The following is a 16,655-nucleotide window of genomic DNA, read 5'->3' as shown; positions in this document are numbered from 1 at the left end:
GTGATGTCATGGCCTATTCATATCCTTCATGACACTTGTCAACACACACACACATATTTATTTCTTTATTAATTTTTTTGTCTCAGAAAGTTACTCTAAGCAGTGAAGGTTAGGACCATTTCTATTTTATTAACCAGTGTCTTACCAAATTCTTGAATGAATAAATGTTGGTCACAGTTTAAAAGATCATCGTATAATATTTGCAAAGCATCAGTTGTTTAGGACAATAAAGAAGGAATCTTAAATTTTGCTCCTCAATATTACCTTTATTACCCATACCACAACAGTCAGCTCTCTTACACAGATTATCATCACTTCAGACTTATCCTGGCTCGGAAGCCAGCCATGCATGCTAGCTCCAAAGAGTATGGGATTGAAAACACAATTTGAGCTATAAATTAAAAACACCTAATTCCAATCTAAAAATTGATCTCTAGCATCTGAAACAGCAAAAATGCCTAATATTTACTGAGTAGTTCTCTGAAATTCAAAATTTGAAAACATTTTAAAATGGATACATACTGAGATAGATATAGAGGTTGCAATTCCACTATCAAATGTATTATAATGATTTTAGAGAATGAAAAGTTATTGTTGAACTCCCCTAAGATCATAAATGATTAACCTTTATGATTTTTAGAGTTGGAAGGGACTTTAAGGATTATTACAGAGAAAGCATGAGAAATCCCACTATCAGTGTAAAATACTAAACAAATCATCATTTTTCCCCCAGTCTTTGTGTAATTGTTATCACACACCCCAGTCCAACCAACCATCATCTCTTACCTGTGTTATTCCATTGGCCTCTCATCATGATCTCTTTCATCTATTCTTACTACCCTGAAGCCATTTTCTACACCAAAGCCAAAGTCATCTTTTTAAAGAAAATCTGAACAGACTTCTCCTCTTCTTAAGACTCTCTGATGATGCCTTTTTGCACTTAAATTAAAATCAAAACTCCATACTCTGTCTTATAAGACCCTATGTGACATGGCTTGTGCGAGCCTGTCCTCTGTGACCATCTCCTTGAGCTCATCCTAGCTAACTCTGTTGCAGACACTCTGGCCTTCCTGCTCCAGCTTGCCAACCTTTCTCCCACCTCAGAGCCTCACACTTGCTGTTCCTCCTACTTGCGTTGTCCTTGCCCAGTTCTTTGGGTGACTCCTTTTCAGTACTCAGTATGGAAGCATCTCAGAGGTGTTTTTTCCAATTACCCTGTCTAAAATAGCTCCCTCCCCTTCTTTCCCACTCATCTACTCCTAATTTCCTTAGATTTTTAAATCACAAGCTGAAATTAGATTATTTAATTGCTTATTTATTGTCTATCTCCCTCATAGAACTCTAGCCCAAGAAAAGTAAGGACCTCGTCTGTTTTGTTTGCCACTGTATGTCTTGCTTTTAGAATTGCTCTCACACATAGCACTCCATAGATACCTAAGGAAGGGAGGGCGGGAAAGGAGGTCAAAAACACATGAATGTGTTTACATGTTGGTGATATCTGTGTGGAGAATTATTTCACCCACTCTGTCCACCCAATCTCTCTGCACAGGAGACACTTGGTCACCATGGTTTTTAAGGGAGAAGTGGGTGGGCTCACAGGGTGAAGCCTGTGTTCTTCCTTACCACAAAGAAAACAGCGTGGTTAACAGGACAGTATTTTTTCTCTCATGTCACATGGGCTCTGGTACTTGATGACCGACTCGCTCTCTGCTTTCTCTGTCATCAGACATCACATTATCAAAGGACATAAATATACATTTTACCTTTGCTTCAGGGAGCAGTTATTATTAATGTCATTTTATTGATGGCAAATAGAATTCTGCAAACCAGCTCAGTATCACATATGATTTTAAAGACATTTTTGAACCACCCCAAATCCATTCTAAGCTACTAGAAAGCTTATACCACTCTTTCCTCGCCAGAGGCCAACAGTTTTCATTGATGGTTTGATGCTGGGAGCTATCTGTCAAGTTTTAAATAACGGAAAAATATGCATCAGCTTCCTGAGTTGGAAAGTGACAGACAAGAAAGTTGCCATTTGCCCCTGGGTGTAAGGGAAATGAGAGAGAAATTGGTACAGCGACTTGGGGCTGTTGAGCAAATATGTCTAACCTCTGGAAAATAGGAAGCCTCGGGGGAATATAATAATATTGTCCTGCTTCTTTTTGCTTCCTATGTAACACTCAATTGTGATGTAAAGCAGCAGAACAGAAGCCCCAGTTAATCAAACCAGAGAGGCATGCCAAAAACTAAAAGGCAAATCTCTTCAAAGAAAACACTGTAAAACAATGTACTAATTAGGATTGTAAGGATAGGAAGCAAAACCATTACTTTTTTACGAAATATTGAATTGGGTTTCATAAATTAGACTGTTGAAAATTATTTTTAACATCTCCTGAATATAAAAGTAAAACATATCCATTATAAAAATAAATAGAACATGTTGAAAATTGTATAAAATTCTCAACATCTTACTGCACAGAAATAACCATTGTTAATATTTTAATATTTTCTTCCAGTGGCTTACATTGAGAACATTTTCTAAAGCAATCAATATTCTCTGAAAGCATAGTATTTAATAATGCAATATGATCCATCTTACTGTTGTATTGTAATTTAAGCATTTCTCTGTAGCTGCATTTTGGGGTATCTTTCAATTGCTTTTATTAGTTTTGTTTTACTCATGTATGTATGTATATGTAGGAAAAATATGGGAAGGAATGCATGGTGTATAAATTTATTATTTGTTATAAAATTATAATTCAACTTTATCCTATATCTTAATTTACTGTAATACTAGGGAAAATATCTAAGAGTATTTCAACTTTACAGGATTTAATAAAATTTCGTCATTATATAAAATATCATGATTTGTTTAACCATTTGAATTTATTATTTCCTATTTTAAATAAGGCTGTAGTAAATATTCTTATACATAAATCCTCATGTAATTTTCTGTATATAACTTCTATTATGAAATATTTCTGCCATAGAAGATAATATCATATACACACTGCCATTCTTTCTGTCTGTGTGCATGTGGGAGGGTGGGGGGGTAGGTATGCAGATATTCATGTTCTTGACATTTGCTCATATTTCCACTATATGTTGTCCTCACTGAGGCATCACATTTTGTCATTTTGTTCATTGCTACCATCTAGAACACCACCTAGTATATAGTAGGCATCAGTTCAGATTTGTTGAAATAATTAATCAATTAATATTTGGGTGTTGTTTTCTTATTTTTAAGAGCTCTTTATTTAAGATAGTAAACTTTTGTAACATATGCCATAAATACTGTTCCAATTTCATCATATACTTTATATTTTTATAAATATCCATTTAAAATTTTTATTCTGTAAATATAATCCAATTTTGGGTTTCCTCTTTGCTTTCATTCCTAGAAAGTTCTTGCCCAACTACATTTCTTCTCGGTCTTTTATGGCTTATCTATTACATTTAACTCTTTATTTCATCAGTATTTTATTATAGTATGTGGTATAAGGTAAGGACCTATATTTCCCTTTTTTAAACTAGCCAATTTTCTGGCAACATTTCTTGAACAAAGTGAATTTATCATTTAAAATGTCCTTCATTTCTATTCATTTTTTAAAATTTATGAGTTCGTTTCTGGGCTGTTGCTTATATTTCTCTTTATACCTGCATCAACACACTAAGGTTTAACAATTATAGCATTAAAACATCTTTTATTTTATAATAAACTGTCCCTATTTTTTCCATATAGTTTTATTTTCCAAACTGCTTTTGGCTGTTCTCATTCATGTATTCTCCAAAATATTCCTACTATGTCTTTTATTTGATTGCATTATAATTATAAATGAAACTAGAAATTCTTGAGAAGTTTAAAATATGAAGTTTTCCCATGAAGAGAAAAATTATATTCCCATTTATTTAAATATTCATTAATGCTATCTTATTTGGTAGTTCCCTTAGATTTATTTCAAGGTAATGTATATTTATGTTAATATTGCAAATAGGATCTTATTTATCGTATATTTTCTAGCCATTCTATTTTGTTTACAGGCTTATTACTGAAATTGTTTATAGTATCATTCTGTTGACTTCTGAATTTTTTCAGATCCTTGTGACTCTACGTTTGCCATATTTATACCTATTTTATTTTCTTATTGCTAGATAATGTTCATCTATGTTAGCTTTGTTAACAGTGAAAAAGTGACCTTGTTCTTCAAGGAAGATGAATCTAATATTTAATTGCTATGTCTAATACTGACCATTGACCTTGCATTGTTAAGGAAGTGGGGTTTTTTCCCCTTAATTAACAAAATGCTTTTTTCAGGAATATAAATTGAATCATATCTGATTTTTTTCTATTTATGGAAATAAATCATGTTACTAAATACATTAATATTAAAATATATTTAAATTGCTAAAATAAACCTTATGCTGTCATGGTAATTTTTATTATGTGAGTATAATCCATTTGCAAGCATTTCATCTGAGTTTTTTGCATACATATTTATAAGTGATATTGCAAATAGCAATTACCCAAAGACAGTTCTGCTAAATATTAATGAAAGAGTAAATGTACTTAGGAAGATAAAAGGTTTTGTGATCCAAATATTTATGGGACTTTTTTTTTAAGTGCATTATATTATTTTCTAACTTTCTAAGTTGAATTCTTAATTTAAACACATCTTTCTTGTTTAATGTTGAATTCATCCAAGGCTCTGCAGATACCACTGAGTTCAGCTTTGGTTGGTTTTAAACATTTTTTATGTCTTGCTTTTTATACTCTAAATTTTCTTTAACTGAAACTTTTATTTCCTCTTTGATACCTGTTGTTTAGAAGAGAGTAGAATTATTTTTGTTTGCTTTTTTAACATTTAAAAACGTTACTTTCCATTTGTTTGTGTTTTTTTTAAGCTTTGGAACAAATAATGTACCTTAGGGAGAAAGAGTAGGAAATTCACTTCCTGCGTTTTTAACTCCAATACTATTGGGGCCTCTTTTTACATTGCTAATTTTCCTATTTACTAATTCTGACAGATTTCAGTTGTGCTCTATTTCGTCTTTAAATAATTTTTTTCTTGACTTTATTATATAACGTGTTTTCTCTTTTACTGACTCTCAGCCATTGCTCTTAGTCTTTTATCTCATTTCTGAGTGTAAATTTTCTTATTTTGATATGATAGCTGATAATTTCTAAGGTGCAACATTAGAGCAAATCTCATTTTGAAAAGTCATGACCTCTGCCTATTAAAAGCTGTATGTTTGACCTTTGTTTTTCCCTACAAATTGCTTCACAATGCTCCTGTTGAGATATTTTGTGGTCTCTCTGTCTTGACCATCACAGGTTTCTCTAGGGCTTGTGTCTGCCTAATAATGGTTGGTGTGTGGCAGAGATTGAAAGAATCTTCTGTATTTCTTCTATTAACCACATACACCCTACCCTAAGCCCCTTCTGGCTTTAGCAGCCACTGAATCTGGATTTAGGGGAGGGAGATGGAGGCACCCAAATTGGAACTTCACTTGACTTATCTTGTTGTCACCTTGTATGTTGAATTGCATAAAGGATCGGGTAGGCAAAAGAAAAAAAAAATACACACACACACACACATTTATAATGATATTTCCATGGTGTGGTGGCTTGAAGTGAATGGACATGAACGTGCAACCACACACTAACTCTTGCTATGTTGAAGCAGATAATCTGAGGATCACCATTTTGTACACATTCTTCACTTGATGAAAAGAGTGGGTGTAGCCATGGCCATGCATATGATCCTTCTGGCCTCCTTCCTAGCACTACTGTCTGTCATATTTGGGATAAGAAATAGCAATTTTGCTAAATATCTGATCACTGCACTTGTATGTGAGAATTTCAAATAACCCGTAAAATTGGGTGCAGTTCCCATTCATTAGTGCTATGCTCTGCCCTCATTTCTAGCACTGGTTATAACCTATCTGAGTTTGGGGAACTAGGGTCAGGATCATCCTCACTTAGCCTTGGAGAGTCTACACTGTCTTGAACATTTGAACTATGATTATCAGAAATTCCTCAAGGAAGATAATGATAGAGGTTAGAAAATAAAGGGTAACTCTTCAAGGACTCTGGTTTGAAATCCAGCCCCTTACAATTTGTTATCTGGGAAACTTTGGGCAAGTCTCTTAACTTCTCTATGCCTTGGTTTCCTTATCTTTAAAATGGGGATCATATTTATATCTACCTCATAGGGTTATTATGAAGACTAAATAAGTTAATATATGTAAAACATCTAGTGCCGGACATATATTCTCAATTCTTTATAATGGTTTGCTTTTATGTCACTCCTTCCAGGTTCCAAAGCTGATGGCAGTTTTTAAATCATCGTCTCCTTTAATGCTCAGTTTTTTGAGTATGGATTGTGAGATGTGAATATAGTCAGCTGTACAGAGGTTTCTCTAGGGCTTATGTCTTTTTATCTAGCTGTCTACATTAGCAAAATATTATGATTTTCATGGTCAAAATCCATCAAGCAGGCTGCTACAAAACACAAAATTAATACCGTGAGAGAACACAATATCTGTTTCTATCTCTACATAGAAATATGCTAATGCCAAAAAGCCATTAATGCATATATGTGTATATACAGTGTTGAAACACTGACACAAGTCAAAGGTAGGTAAACATTTAAAACTCAAATAGTATATATGATAAATATTTAAAGGACTCTTTGAAAATATGAATGTATTTCCATATAATGGCTTGTGTAACCATTAAAAATGTTATGTGTGAAGATGCTTTACAAACTGAGGAAATTATTGAGACCATATGTAAAGTTAATAAAGCAGGACAAAATGTTTTAAGTATTAGATGACTCCAATTTTTAAAATATGGAAAGTATATATTTATTCAACTAAAAATATTGGAAGGGAATATACTCAAATATTAATAGTGGTTATCTCCTGTGGTGGTTTTTTTTTCTTCTTATATATTCTTTGTGTAAACATGTAACATTTTTTCTAATTAAAAGTTAAAATTAAGCTTCATTAAAATGATGCATTTCTGATCAAATCTAAACCAATTACAGTTGTATTGATAAGCAAAATAAATAAAAAATAAAAAATTCAGGTGATGTTTAAACTGCATATATTACCACTTCCAGAAATCAGTTGAGCAATGTCTAAAATAAATTTTCAAAGTGGCCATACTAAAAGGTAGAACTATGGTGACAGTAAAAAAGATCAGTGGTTGCTGAGGAGTGGGAGAGGAGAGAGGAATGAATAGGTAGAGAACAGAGGATTTTTAGGGCAGTGAAAATCCCTGTATAATACCATGATAGTGAATACATGTCATTATATATTTGTTAAAACCCATAGAAGGTACAATAACAAGAGTGCACCATAATGTAAACTATGAATATTGGGTGACTATGATGTGCCCATGTAGGGTCTTCAGTTGTAACAAATGTACTGCTCTGGTGGGGGTGTTGATAATGGAAAAGGCTACGCATGTGGGGGGCAGGAAGTATATGGGAACTCTCTGTACCTTCTTCTCAGTTTTGCTGTGAACTTAAAACTGCTCTAAAAAAAACAAAGTAAAAAAATAGAAAGCAAAAAACGCCATATTCATTAACCCAGCCATACAATTTCTTATAATGTGTAACCAAGACATTATTTCAAAAAATTATTCTTAACCAGTGAAGTTCACAGATCTCCTTATTAACCTTATAAAATTTTTACTGATAGACCTCCTCTCCCTACCAAAGAATGTACATACTAACCTATACACAAACATTATTTACAATTTTGAGGGTATATGGACACTATGACACTTGTTCATGGACCCACAGTTTCCTTTCAAAAGAAAGGAAGAGTAAATAATGTGTATTTTAATATTAATTGTGGAATTACTTAGGGTAGTGAATGAATGGAAGCAATTTAAATAATAATTATTATATAATATATAATTATATTATTTGAATAATTCAAATAATAATAGAATGTCTAAATAAGTCATAATAGAAGAACAAATTGGAATTTAGCCTTTAAATTGTTTACAAAGACAATGTATTACCATGGTATAGTATGATATACTATTTTTTAAGTTATAATAAACCACAGTAGGAAAATAATGGTGATATATACATATATATTACATATATACATATGTATATATGATATATACATATATATATTGAAAAATGAGAAGTATATAAAGACACTATTTACTATGGTCTTAGCATAATTGAATCCATGCCGATTATTTTCTTATTTTTCACACTTTCAGTAACATTATTTTTAAAGTAAGATAAGAAAGCAAAGCAAAAAGAAATTTATTAGTTAAATCTTTCTATTGTATAACTTTTCATCGCATAATGTGCCTAACTCTTCTTTTTCAATGGAGAAAAGACTCACAGTGATGCTTATTCATTTTTTTAGCTGTAATGAATGGACTCTGCAGGACAAATTATTTTAAAATCAAAATAATTCCCCATTTCTCAAACTCTGTGCTATACAGTACTTTTCAGCTTTATTTGGATTCAAGGAAGACTGCAACTCCTTGTATCTGTGTATCAGAAATTTTAATTCTCAAAATATGTTTGCATCTGCCTCCATAATTGATTAAGTAGCTTCTTCTGTGTTTAGCTTAAAATATGGGAGCATTCAGCGAAAGGTGTCAATGAGAAAATAAGGAGAGGTTAATAGACAATAATTTCTTTTTATAATTCTCCCCATTTTTTTCTATCTTTTTATCTACACAAATTTTCATAAACTTTGTGTCACGTTAGAAGAAATGGCAAAGTGGACATTTTAGTATATTTAAATGTTTGTACATTTAAATATACTAAGTAGGTATAATTAATGCCCTATAGAAGTTCTAAAACATTAAATATTATTATGGAAAGAAGAGTCCACTTATGCAGAAGAATTATGAAAAAACTGTATTATGCAAACTATTTGCCAGTATTTCTCTACATTATTTTAACCTTAGATTTGATTTGATTTTTACTCAGTATTTTACTTGAAGCCTTTACAAATATTGTTATTTGTTTGTGTTTTGGTCATTGTTTAAAGGATGAGTGCTTTGTTTTACTTACTGTTTTGTTCTTTTATGTGAATGGATGATTTTGTCTTTGTCTCTTAAAAAATGGAAAATATTGTTGTAAACAACAATAATAAGAAGGTTGAAAAGTTTGTTAACAATATTAGGAAAATTAAAGGGCCCTGGGGTATGTCTGTATATGAGAAGATACTGGTTAATGTCATGAACCTTATAATCACATTTGAAATGTTCCTAGTTTATTCCCCCAGTAATACAACTCAAAGAACAAAGCTATTTTTTCCTACCAAGTCACATCAATGTCTCATTTTAGCTGAAAATTCCCTGTTTAATAAAAGAGAAGTGAGATAAGAGGAACATGCAGTAAGAATCTAACCTAAGGGAATCTGAGTGTCCAGCTTCATCAAAGCCTACTGAAAAGGGATGATGGGGAAAATTGCCTCCACATATGTAAACTTATGGAAGTCAAGATTATTACTAGATTGACTTAAATTCACTTCTTAATTTTTAATAAGCAATATGATTTATCTCCCTGGAAACGAAGTGCAGACATAATGGAACTTTACTAGGATGTCAAGGGACATACAGCTCATATTATTTCCCATAGCTTTCATATCCCACACATTGGTGGACATCATTCTGAAATGTTTTCTTGGAAGAAGATAAAGGAGATACATATACACTCCTTGAAACAAAATTATTATCACAGGCACAAAAGATCAGTTTTGGTAAATTTATTTTAAATGACAATTAAAAATATTCTGCTGACCATTTTGCATGTATTCTTCTCTGTGTGATTTACATTCTTTGTTTAAAATATGATTGGTCAAATATATTAATTAAGTGAATTTGTTTTTTTATTTAGATTTAATGTGTACAGTTGCATCCTTGAAAAAGTAAGAAAGAGACAATTAATTTCCCACTAATTATCTTTAAAATATGTACATTGGCTACTGGAAAATGTGTAGTGATTTTAAGGTAAGTTTTCCATTCTTCCATTTGTTTCAGTTTGAACAAATGTATCTATTCTCTAGACTTTTATTGGTAAAGATAAAATTCAAAAGCAGACTATATAGAACAAACCTTAAAGATAATCACTATATTTTTTTTGCTGTAGGCATTTCCCAGGAAACATATCTGAATTCAAGGTCTTCCATGTCATAAGAGTTTGGAGTGTCACATACTTGGGTGACCTGTAAAGGAAAAATCTAAGGAAAAGGAGTACAACATTGAGTTTTAACACACCATGTGTACTGTGCTGTGCGTGTGTGTGTGATTGTCTAAGCCCTTACATTTAAATTTATTTCAGAAAGAAAAGTATCAATGTAAAGTGTAACAAGGCTGTGTGAGTGGTTTATCAGACATCTAAATATATTAAAAACAAGTTAAGAAAATGTGGATTTTTTTCCCTTCTATTTCAGTTTTGTAAACAACTATATGGAATCTGTATAACTTTAAAAACCAACACAATTTAAAGAGATGTACTGTTTTTGATTCAGGTTTTCAACATTCTGTGTTGTTTTATTAAATACTTAGGAATTCAGATGTTGACCTCAATGAAGATAAATTATAGATGGGAGAATTAATGCTACTCAGGATGCTGCTGGAAGAGCCAACAGATACTAATTTGTTAAAAACAGCAATTACAACCAAAATTAAGTAAGTAACCTCTGCATTTTTTTGGTCTATTGTGTCCCCCAAAGACAGGATTATTTCCAACTATAATGTGAATAGTGCCTCCAGAGAATATATTCACTATTAATTGGAGAGTTTATGTTAAGAAGTTTGAGATGCAAATAATTGAAAATATCAGTAAATATCCTGTGTATCCAATGAGAGTGTGTCACAGCTTCTGTGAGAGGAGAACAGCTTCAAGGTCTCATGCCTTCTCTGCAGAACCCTTTGCTCTGGCTTCATTAAAAGTTCACAGTTTACAGTTTCTTAAAAAAAAAAATCTGTGGCAAATACTGACTCAAAAATCTGGGGCAAATTTTGATGTTCAAGCTTTGAAATTAGATATTTTCTTGGCCATCCCTTCTTCTTTATTACCTGGCCTAGGTAAATTTACTTTAACAACAATCACAAAAGGGATCCTGTCTATTTCTCCATGGAAATTAAATGGAATATTATAAATGTAAGTCATTCACAGGTTGATATACAGATTCCAATAATTTTGAAGTCTTACAGCCATTATGTTTCCGAAGGGTTATGTTACTGGATGACAAATAATGAGGCAAAATCTGAGTTGGAATGATTCGCTAACATTCCATCCAATTTGAAAGGGAAATCAGAGATGAACTAGATCATCCTCCTTGTTTGACAGATGGGGTCATGGAGCTACTATTATGTATACTTAAATTAGAAGCTTTCACAAAGACAACTTCCAATATAAAGATTTTCAATTCATTTCCAACAATAAGAATTATTTGCTATCGCATCATTAATTCTTTCATAGGCAACAATACACATGCAATCAATACAGGTTTTTATGACAAAAAGTTATCAAAGTACTAGAGGCCTAGTACTTTTAAGTCTCTGCTAGTATTTTCACATCTTCACTGGGTATCCAACATTAACGTGGTTTCCCCACCACCATTCTGCCCTCACCACAACTCCTTACTAGAGTTCAGTGGGCACGAGAAGTCAAAGACACCTTTTTAGGCCCCTTTGAGAGATCTAATGGTTAAATTTGTAAAAAAATATATTTGAAATTATACACTATAGGGACAGTAATCATATATACCCATAGTTTAATCTTCATTTCTAAGAGAGACTCTAGCAGACATTCTACTCCAGGGTCTTTTGAATTTTCCAACCCAAGGATATTTCTGCTTACCTTAGAAAGAGAAAAAACTAGAAAATGCCTGTATTACCTAAACATTGCCAAGTTGGCTGATTTCTAAATGATTTTATTTCATTGGCATTCCATGAGGCAATCACTTTAATATTTGTCAAATGAAGCAAAAATAAAGCCACCAAAATAATCAAACACCTAAATGTAATATACATATATATTTTATATATACTTATATATGTATGTATGCGTGTGTGTGTGTAGTCACAGTAGGAAACAGATTATTATGAGAGAACGATGTTGATCTTAAGGAATGAATTTCTTCCTTTACCCTCACTATTTCTTTAAAAGGGAAAGAAAGAATAAAAGAGAAGAGATAAAGCTTATTTAAAGGCCTCATTTCCTATGACATATTGGGATGCATTTAAAATTGAGAACAGCCCAGAAACATTGTGCTGGTCTTTCTTGGATGAAGACTGAATTTCTGTAGACTAAAGTACAAACAGAGTACAGACATGCTGTCATTGAATACACTGTACTGAATCTATACAATTGAATAATAATTTAAAAAGTATTCTTTATATATAAAATGTTTCCTGGATACCAAAAGCTCAAATAAAAACCCCACCCCTCCTGCTGTGTTCCTAGGTATACTGTATACTCATTTGGGAAATGTTTCATAGCACTTGTCTAAGGGCAATATTTTCTGGTTTACAGGGCTGGAATCAAAGGAGTCACCACCATCTCCCCTCACTTAGGGAGTCATGGTTTCCTATAGCACCATACTGCAAGGTAAGTGTGAGTGACGACTGCATACATCAAGCTATTCTGGTGGAGATCTGGTTATTGAGAGCTTTAGCTGTAGTCGCCAAAAGCCCCACTCAAATTGTAGCTGTCAGTCAATTCATAAGCCAGTGATCATTCTCTGGAAATCTGCTTGGCCCTTCTGTTCTCTTTTTGGTAGGTCTGATATGTTATGATCAAAACAGGTTAATTGTGGAGTCCTGAAAATAGCACTGTTTCTCCTCCAGAGGACCTTGCTATTGCTGCTTGGAAATAATGTAAAGCATTGGAGATTTGATCTATCTACAAATATTTAGTCCTTCACCCATAGCAAGGTAGATATTGGACAAGAGTGTAAAACATAGAGCACTTAATATGCATACAAAAATCAGAGAATTTAGATGCCAATTCTCCAACATAATTTCCACTATTTCTCATTAGCATAAAATTGTTCATATATTTTGAACAACAGCATTCTATAGAAGTCACTGGCAAATCAGAATAACACACACTTTCTAAAAAAAGACATCAGAAGATGATGCAGAGTGAAAAATAATGAGTGACATTCATTCTCCAGTAAATAATGAATATGCAACTAACTTAATTACCAAATCTCCAAATACATATTTACATAACAAATACAGGGAAAATGAAGCAAAATCAAGTGTCTTGTAGAAATAAACACTTCTCTGTAGGCACGTGAGCTTGAAGGACAAGGTATCGATGTCTCCAGGTGTTGGCCACGTTAGATCAACTTTGAAAGTCTTGATGCTATCAGCACTTGTCTGCTGGTGCCCAAAGGAGGTGCTTTTTGAGTGTGGACCCTTTTCACAGGAGAGCTTCATATTCCAAAAGGAGACAAATGACCACTGAAAGTGACCATTAATAATTGTTCTTTACAGAGGATTTTTGTCTCCACTATCAGTTTGGACATAACTTTCTCTCTAAACTTTACATCGGGCCTCCAGTGGATGTGTGTAACTTTCATACATTTTAGAATGCATAAGGCTGTTTATAATCACATAATATATAGCTCTACTTTAAAAAAACAAATAAGGGGTTGGATCAGGACTTAAGTTTGATTGACAACCTTCGATCTCCTTAGAGCAAAAGATATATTAATATAACTGCAGTGAAAGATGTTAAAAAAGAAATAACTGCAGTGAGTCAAACTCCTAATTAGGTGGATTCTGTATGAATCCATTTAGATATTAAACAGGTAGCATTTTAGTGAAAAACCCAAGACAAGGTTGACTTGGGAGGACTTCCAGTGAATGTTTGATAATTGTGATAAATTTCAACACAATAGCATATCGAATATGCAAATTATGGGGTTTTTATACACCAGTTAATTAAAACCATTTTTCTAAAATTTTCCCAAAGATATATTTCTAAATGAGAATTTAGATGAGACATTAAAAAGTTGTAATAATCTTTTTTAAGAGTCTAGTATTACCTCTATATTCAAAACAAAGGAACAATAGTGGGACAACTAATGAACACCACGAAGCTTTTGTTAAATATAAAATGCATTTCTACCAAAATGTTTTCAACATTTGAGACTTTTGAATTTCCGCTAAACAGTGTTGATAAGAACACAATGTTCTTTATTTTCCCTGTATGGCATTATGTCTATTATTTATGTCTATTATCAAAGAAAGAATGTTCTCAGAGAGCAATTTGCAATGTATTTTAAACAGAAACAGCTTAACCTTAAATAAGAATTGTGTATATTCAATATTTGATTCAGAAATAGTTAGTTACATTCCTTTTCAGTGGAATGTGAGTCTTCCACAGGAAGTTTTAATCAAGGTTTTCCCAAACTTCAGTAAAAGAAATCTTTTATATGCTTTCAAATACTATGCTTTTTTATTTAAAACAGTGTAAACATAACAACACCACCAATAATTGGAAAAAGACTGGTTATGTGAACACTAATTTCCTTGAATGCCCCATGAAAATAAGGGTAAATAAAACAGACAAATCTTCAGAAGTTTCAGTTCACCTTAGCAGTGGTAAAAATATTGCTTTATTCCAAATGAACATACAACACAATTTACTGTTCTTTGGGGGGGCTTCCTGTGAACTGAATAGTCTGGGCTTTGTGATTTCAACAATTTATTCTTTCCATATTAACCACAGAAGCCAATATCTTGGTCCACGCGTAGTAGACTTGCTACAAAAAGTAATGAGGAAAATGAGAAAACAAAGGGTAACTAACTATCAATTTGATCATTGGCTTGTATAAATAATTTAAGTACGCATGATTCAAAATACACATCCCCAACTCGCCTTGTGATACTGATATCATTAAAGAGCCAATAGCTGTTCCTCTCAAAAATATTCACATCAGAAAATAGTCTAGACATTGTCAAGAGTTTTATAGGACCCCACCATGCACGTGACCTTGATTTACTAACTGAACTTTATACTTAATGGAAAAATTTAAAGCGAACAGATCTAAGAGGGAAATTTTTTCTGAATATTAGATTCCCTGATGTTTCAGAACAAATTTTAGCAAGCTTAACGCACACACATGCACACACATACGCACAAGGAACATATGTGCATACAGCATACCGGTGCTCAAGTGAGCAAGCCCAGACACACACGCACACAGGCACACACACTGAGAAATGCTCCTTTGGAGCCCCTAAACGATCTCAAACGAAAACGTTTCTATTAGCTATTAGCATGATTTTAGTGACACGACAGTGTGGTTTTTGTCTCTTTTTCTGTAATAATTTCTTACCTCCCTCTGAGATTCTGTGCCTTCAAATTTCAGAGGAAGCTGGCACGTAAGAGTGGCTAAGATTGCCCCATGACTCCCTCTGTCTCCTGCCCCTCTCCTTCCAGAGTCTTTGTGCCGTTCTTCAAAAAGTAAATAGAAAACACTACATTCGTTGACGTGACATAACCTGTGATGAGGCTGTCGAGTGAATAGGAATTTAGGGATTGGCAAGCCCAATGGCAAGGGCCACCTGCTCACTGGCATGTCCACCCTTGGGATACACCTCTTCTCTTTGAAACAGGGTAACTGCCAGCACTTTTTTATGAGGTCACTGGCACTGTTGGGGCTGAGGGTCTGAATTGCCCACAGCTACTAAGAGCCAAAGAGGACAGTGTCGGGACTAAATAAAATTGTATTCAGAATTCTACCCAAAAGCTTTAGTGGTAAGCTTTATCCCTCCTGAAACGTTTCTTTCCCTTTAAAAAAATATTTTGTTAAAAAACACTATGAGGGCGATAGACTATTTGGTTTCTTCTAAGTAGATGCTCTTAAATTAATGCATATAAATAATTTGTATTTAATCTCCTCTCTTTCCTGTTGAGCAAAGCATAGAACACACAGATTCTTACATCTCAGGTCACTTGGTCAATGCAGGGTCTCTTTGTATTTCATTTCTTAAGACAAATTGGGCCTCTCGTTCTGATTTGGCTGTGGAACTCAGGGGGAGAAAGGCTGTGTTTTCACTCGCACTGTCCTCGGTTTCTACGCTGGCCAGTTCATAGTCTTCTGACCGCCTGGCACCAGTCAGAATTCGGATCTGCTCCTGGACAGTTTCTAGCAATATTTTCACTTCTTGTTGTTCTGCTATAAGACAATCGCTGACTGGAATACTCACATTGACAATATCAGCAGAGTAGGAGTTTTTGCACCATTTGATGCTTTTGACTTCAGAAATCCCTGGCATTTGCATGCAGGTTTCCTCTAGACCCACTGAGGGGATGATGGGCACAGAACTGGCCCTTGGGGATGAATATCCCATCAGGTCCGTTTGATCCAAGCTATTAAAATAGGAGTTTGTCTCTCTTGAAGGCAGTTGCATATTTATTGATGCATTTTGTTGGGTTGTTAAACCACTGGATGAATACCTGAAAAAGAAACAAAGCGTTACATATTCTGCTTTCTTCCCAGCTTCTTGAGAGCACTATTCAGTCAACAAAGCACTTTCCACATGCACCATCTCACTGAATTCTCACAGCAACCCCATGAGACGGATAACTATGTTCCCAGTTAAACAGAGAAGTTAACTGAAGCTCAGATAGGTG

At 33.5% G+C, this 16,655-nt stretch overlaps 1 protein-coding gene across 10 annotated transcripts in view; it reads right to left on the bottom strand.

Annotated features, from left to right (window-relative positions):
- Positions 1–14,596: 14,596 nt before the first annotated feature.
- Positions 14,597–16,655, bottom strand: part of NRG3 (neuregulin 3) — a 1,093,570-nt gene continuing 1,091,511 nt past the window's right edge. For all 10 annotated transcript variants that reach the window (XM_082406739.1, XM_082406741.1, XM_082406742.1 and 7 more), the window contains one exon: positions 14,597–16,478. In XM_082406739.1, the coding sequence (XP_082262865.1) occupies positions 15,971–16,478 (508 nt within the window). In that variant the 3' untranslated portion in view covers positions 14,597–15,970. The remainder of the gene's footprint in view (positions 16,479–16,655) is intronic.

The sequence above is a fragment of the Balaenoptera borealis genome (genome assembly GCF_965194805.1).
Source record: "Balaenoptera borealis genome assembly, chromosome: 10".
In the NCBI taxonomy this organism is placed as follows: domain Eukaryota; kingdom Metazoa; phylum Chordata; class Mammalia; order Artiodactyla; family Balaenopteridae; genus Balaenoptera; species Balaenoptera borealis.
Note: the sequence above shows the minus strand (reverse complement) of the source record. Positions and strands in the feature narration are given on the sequence as shown.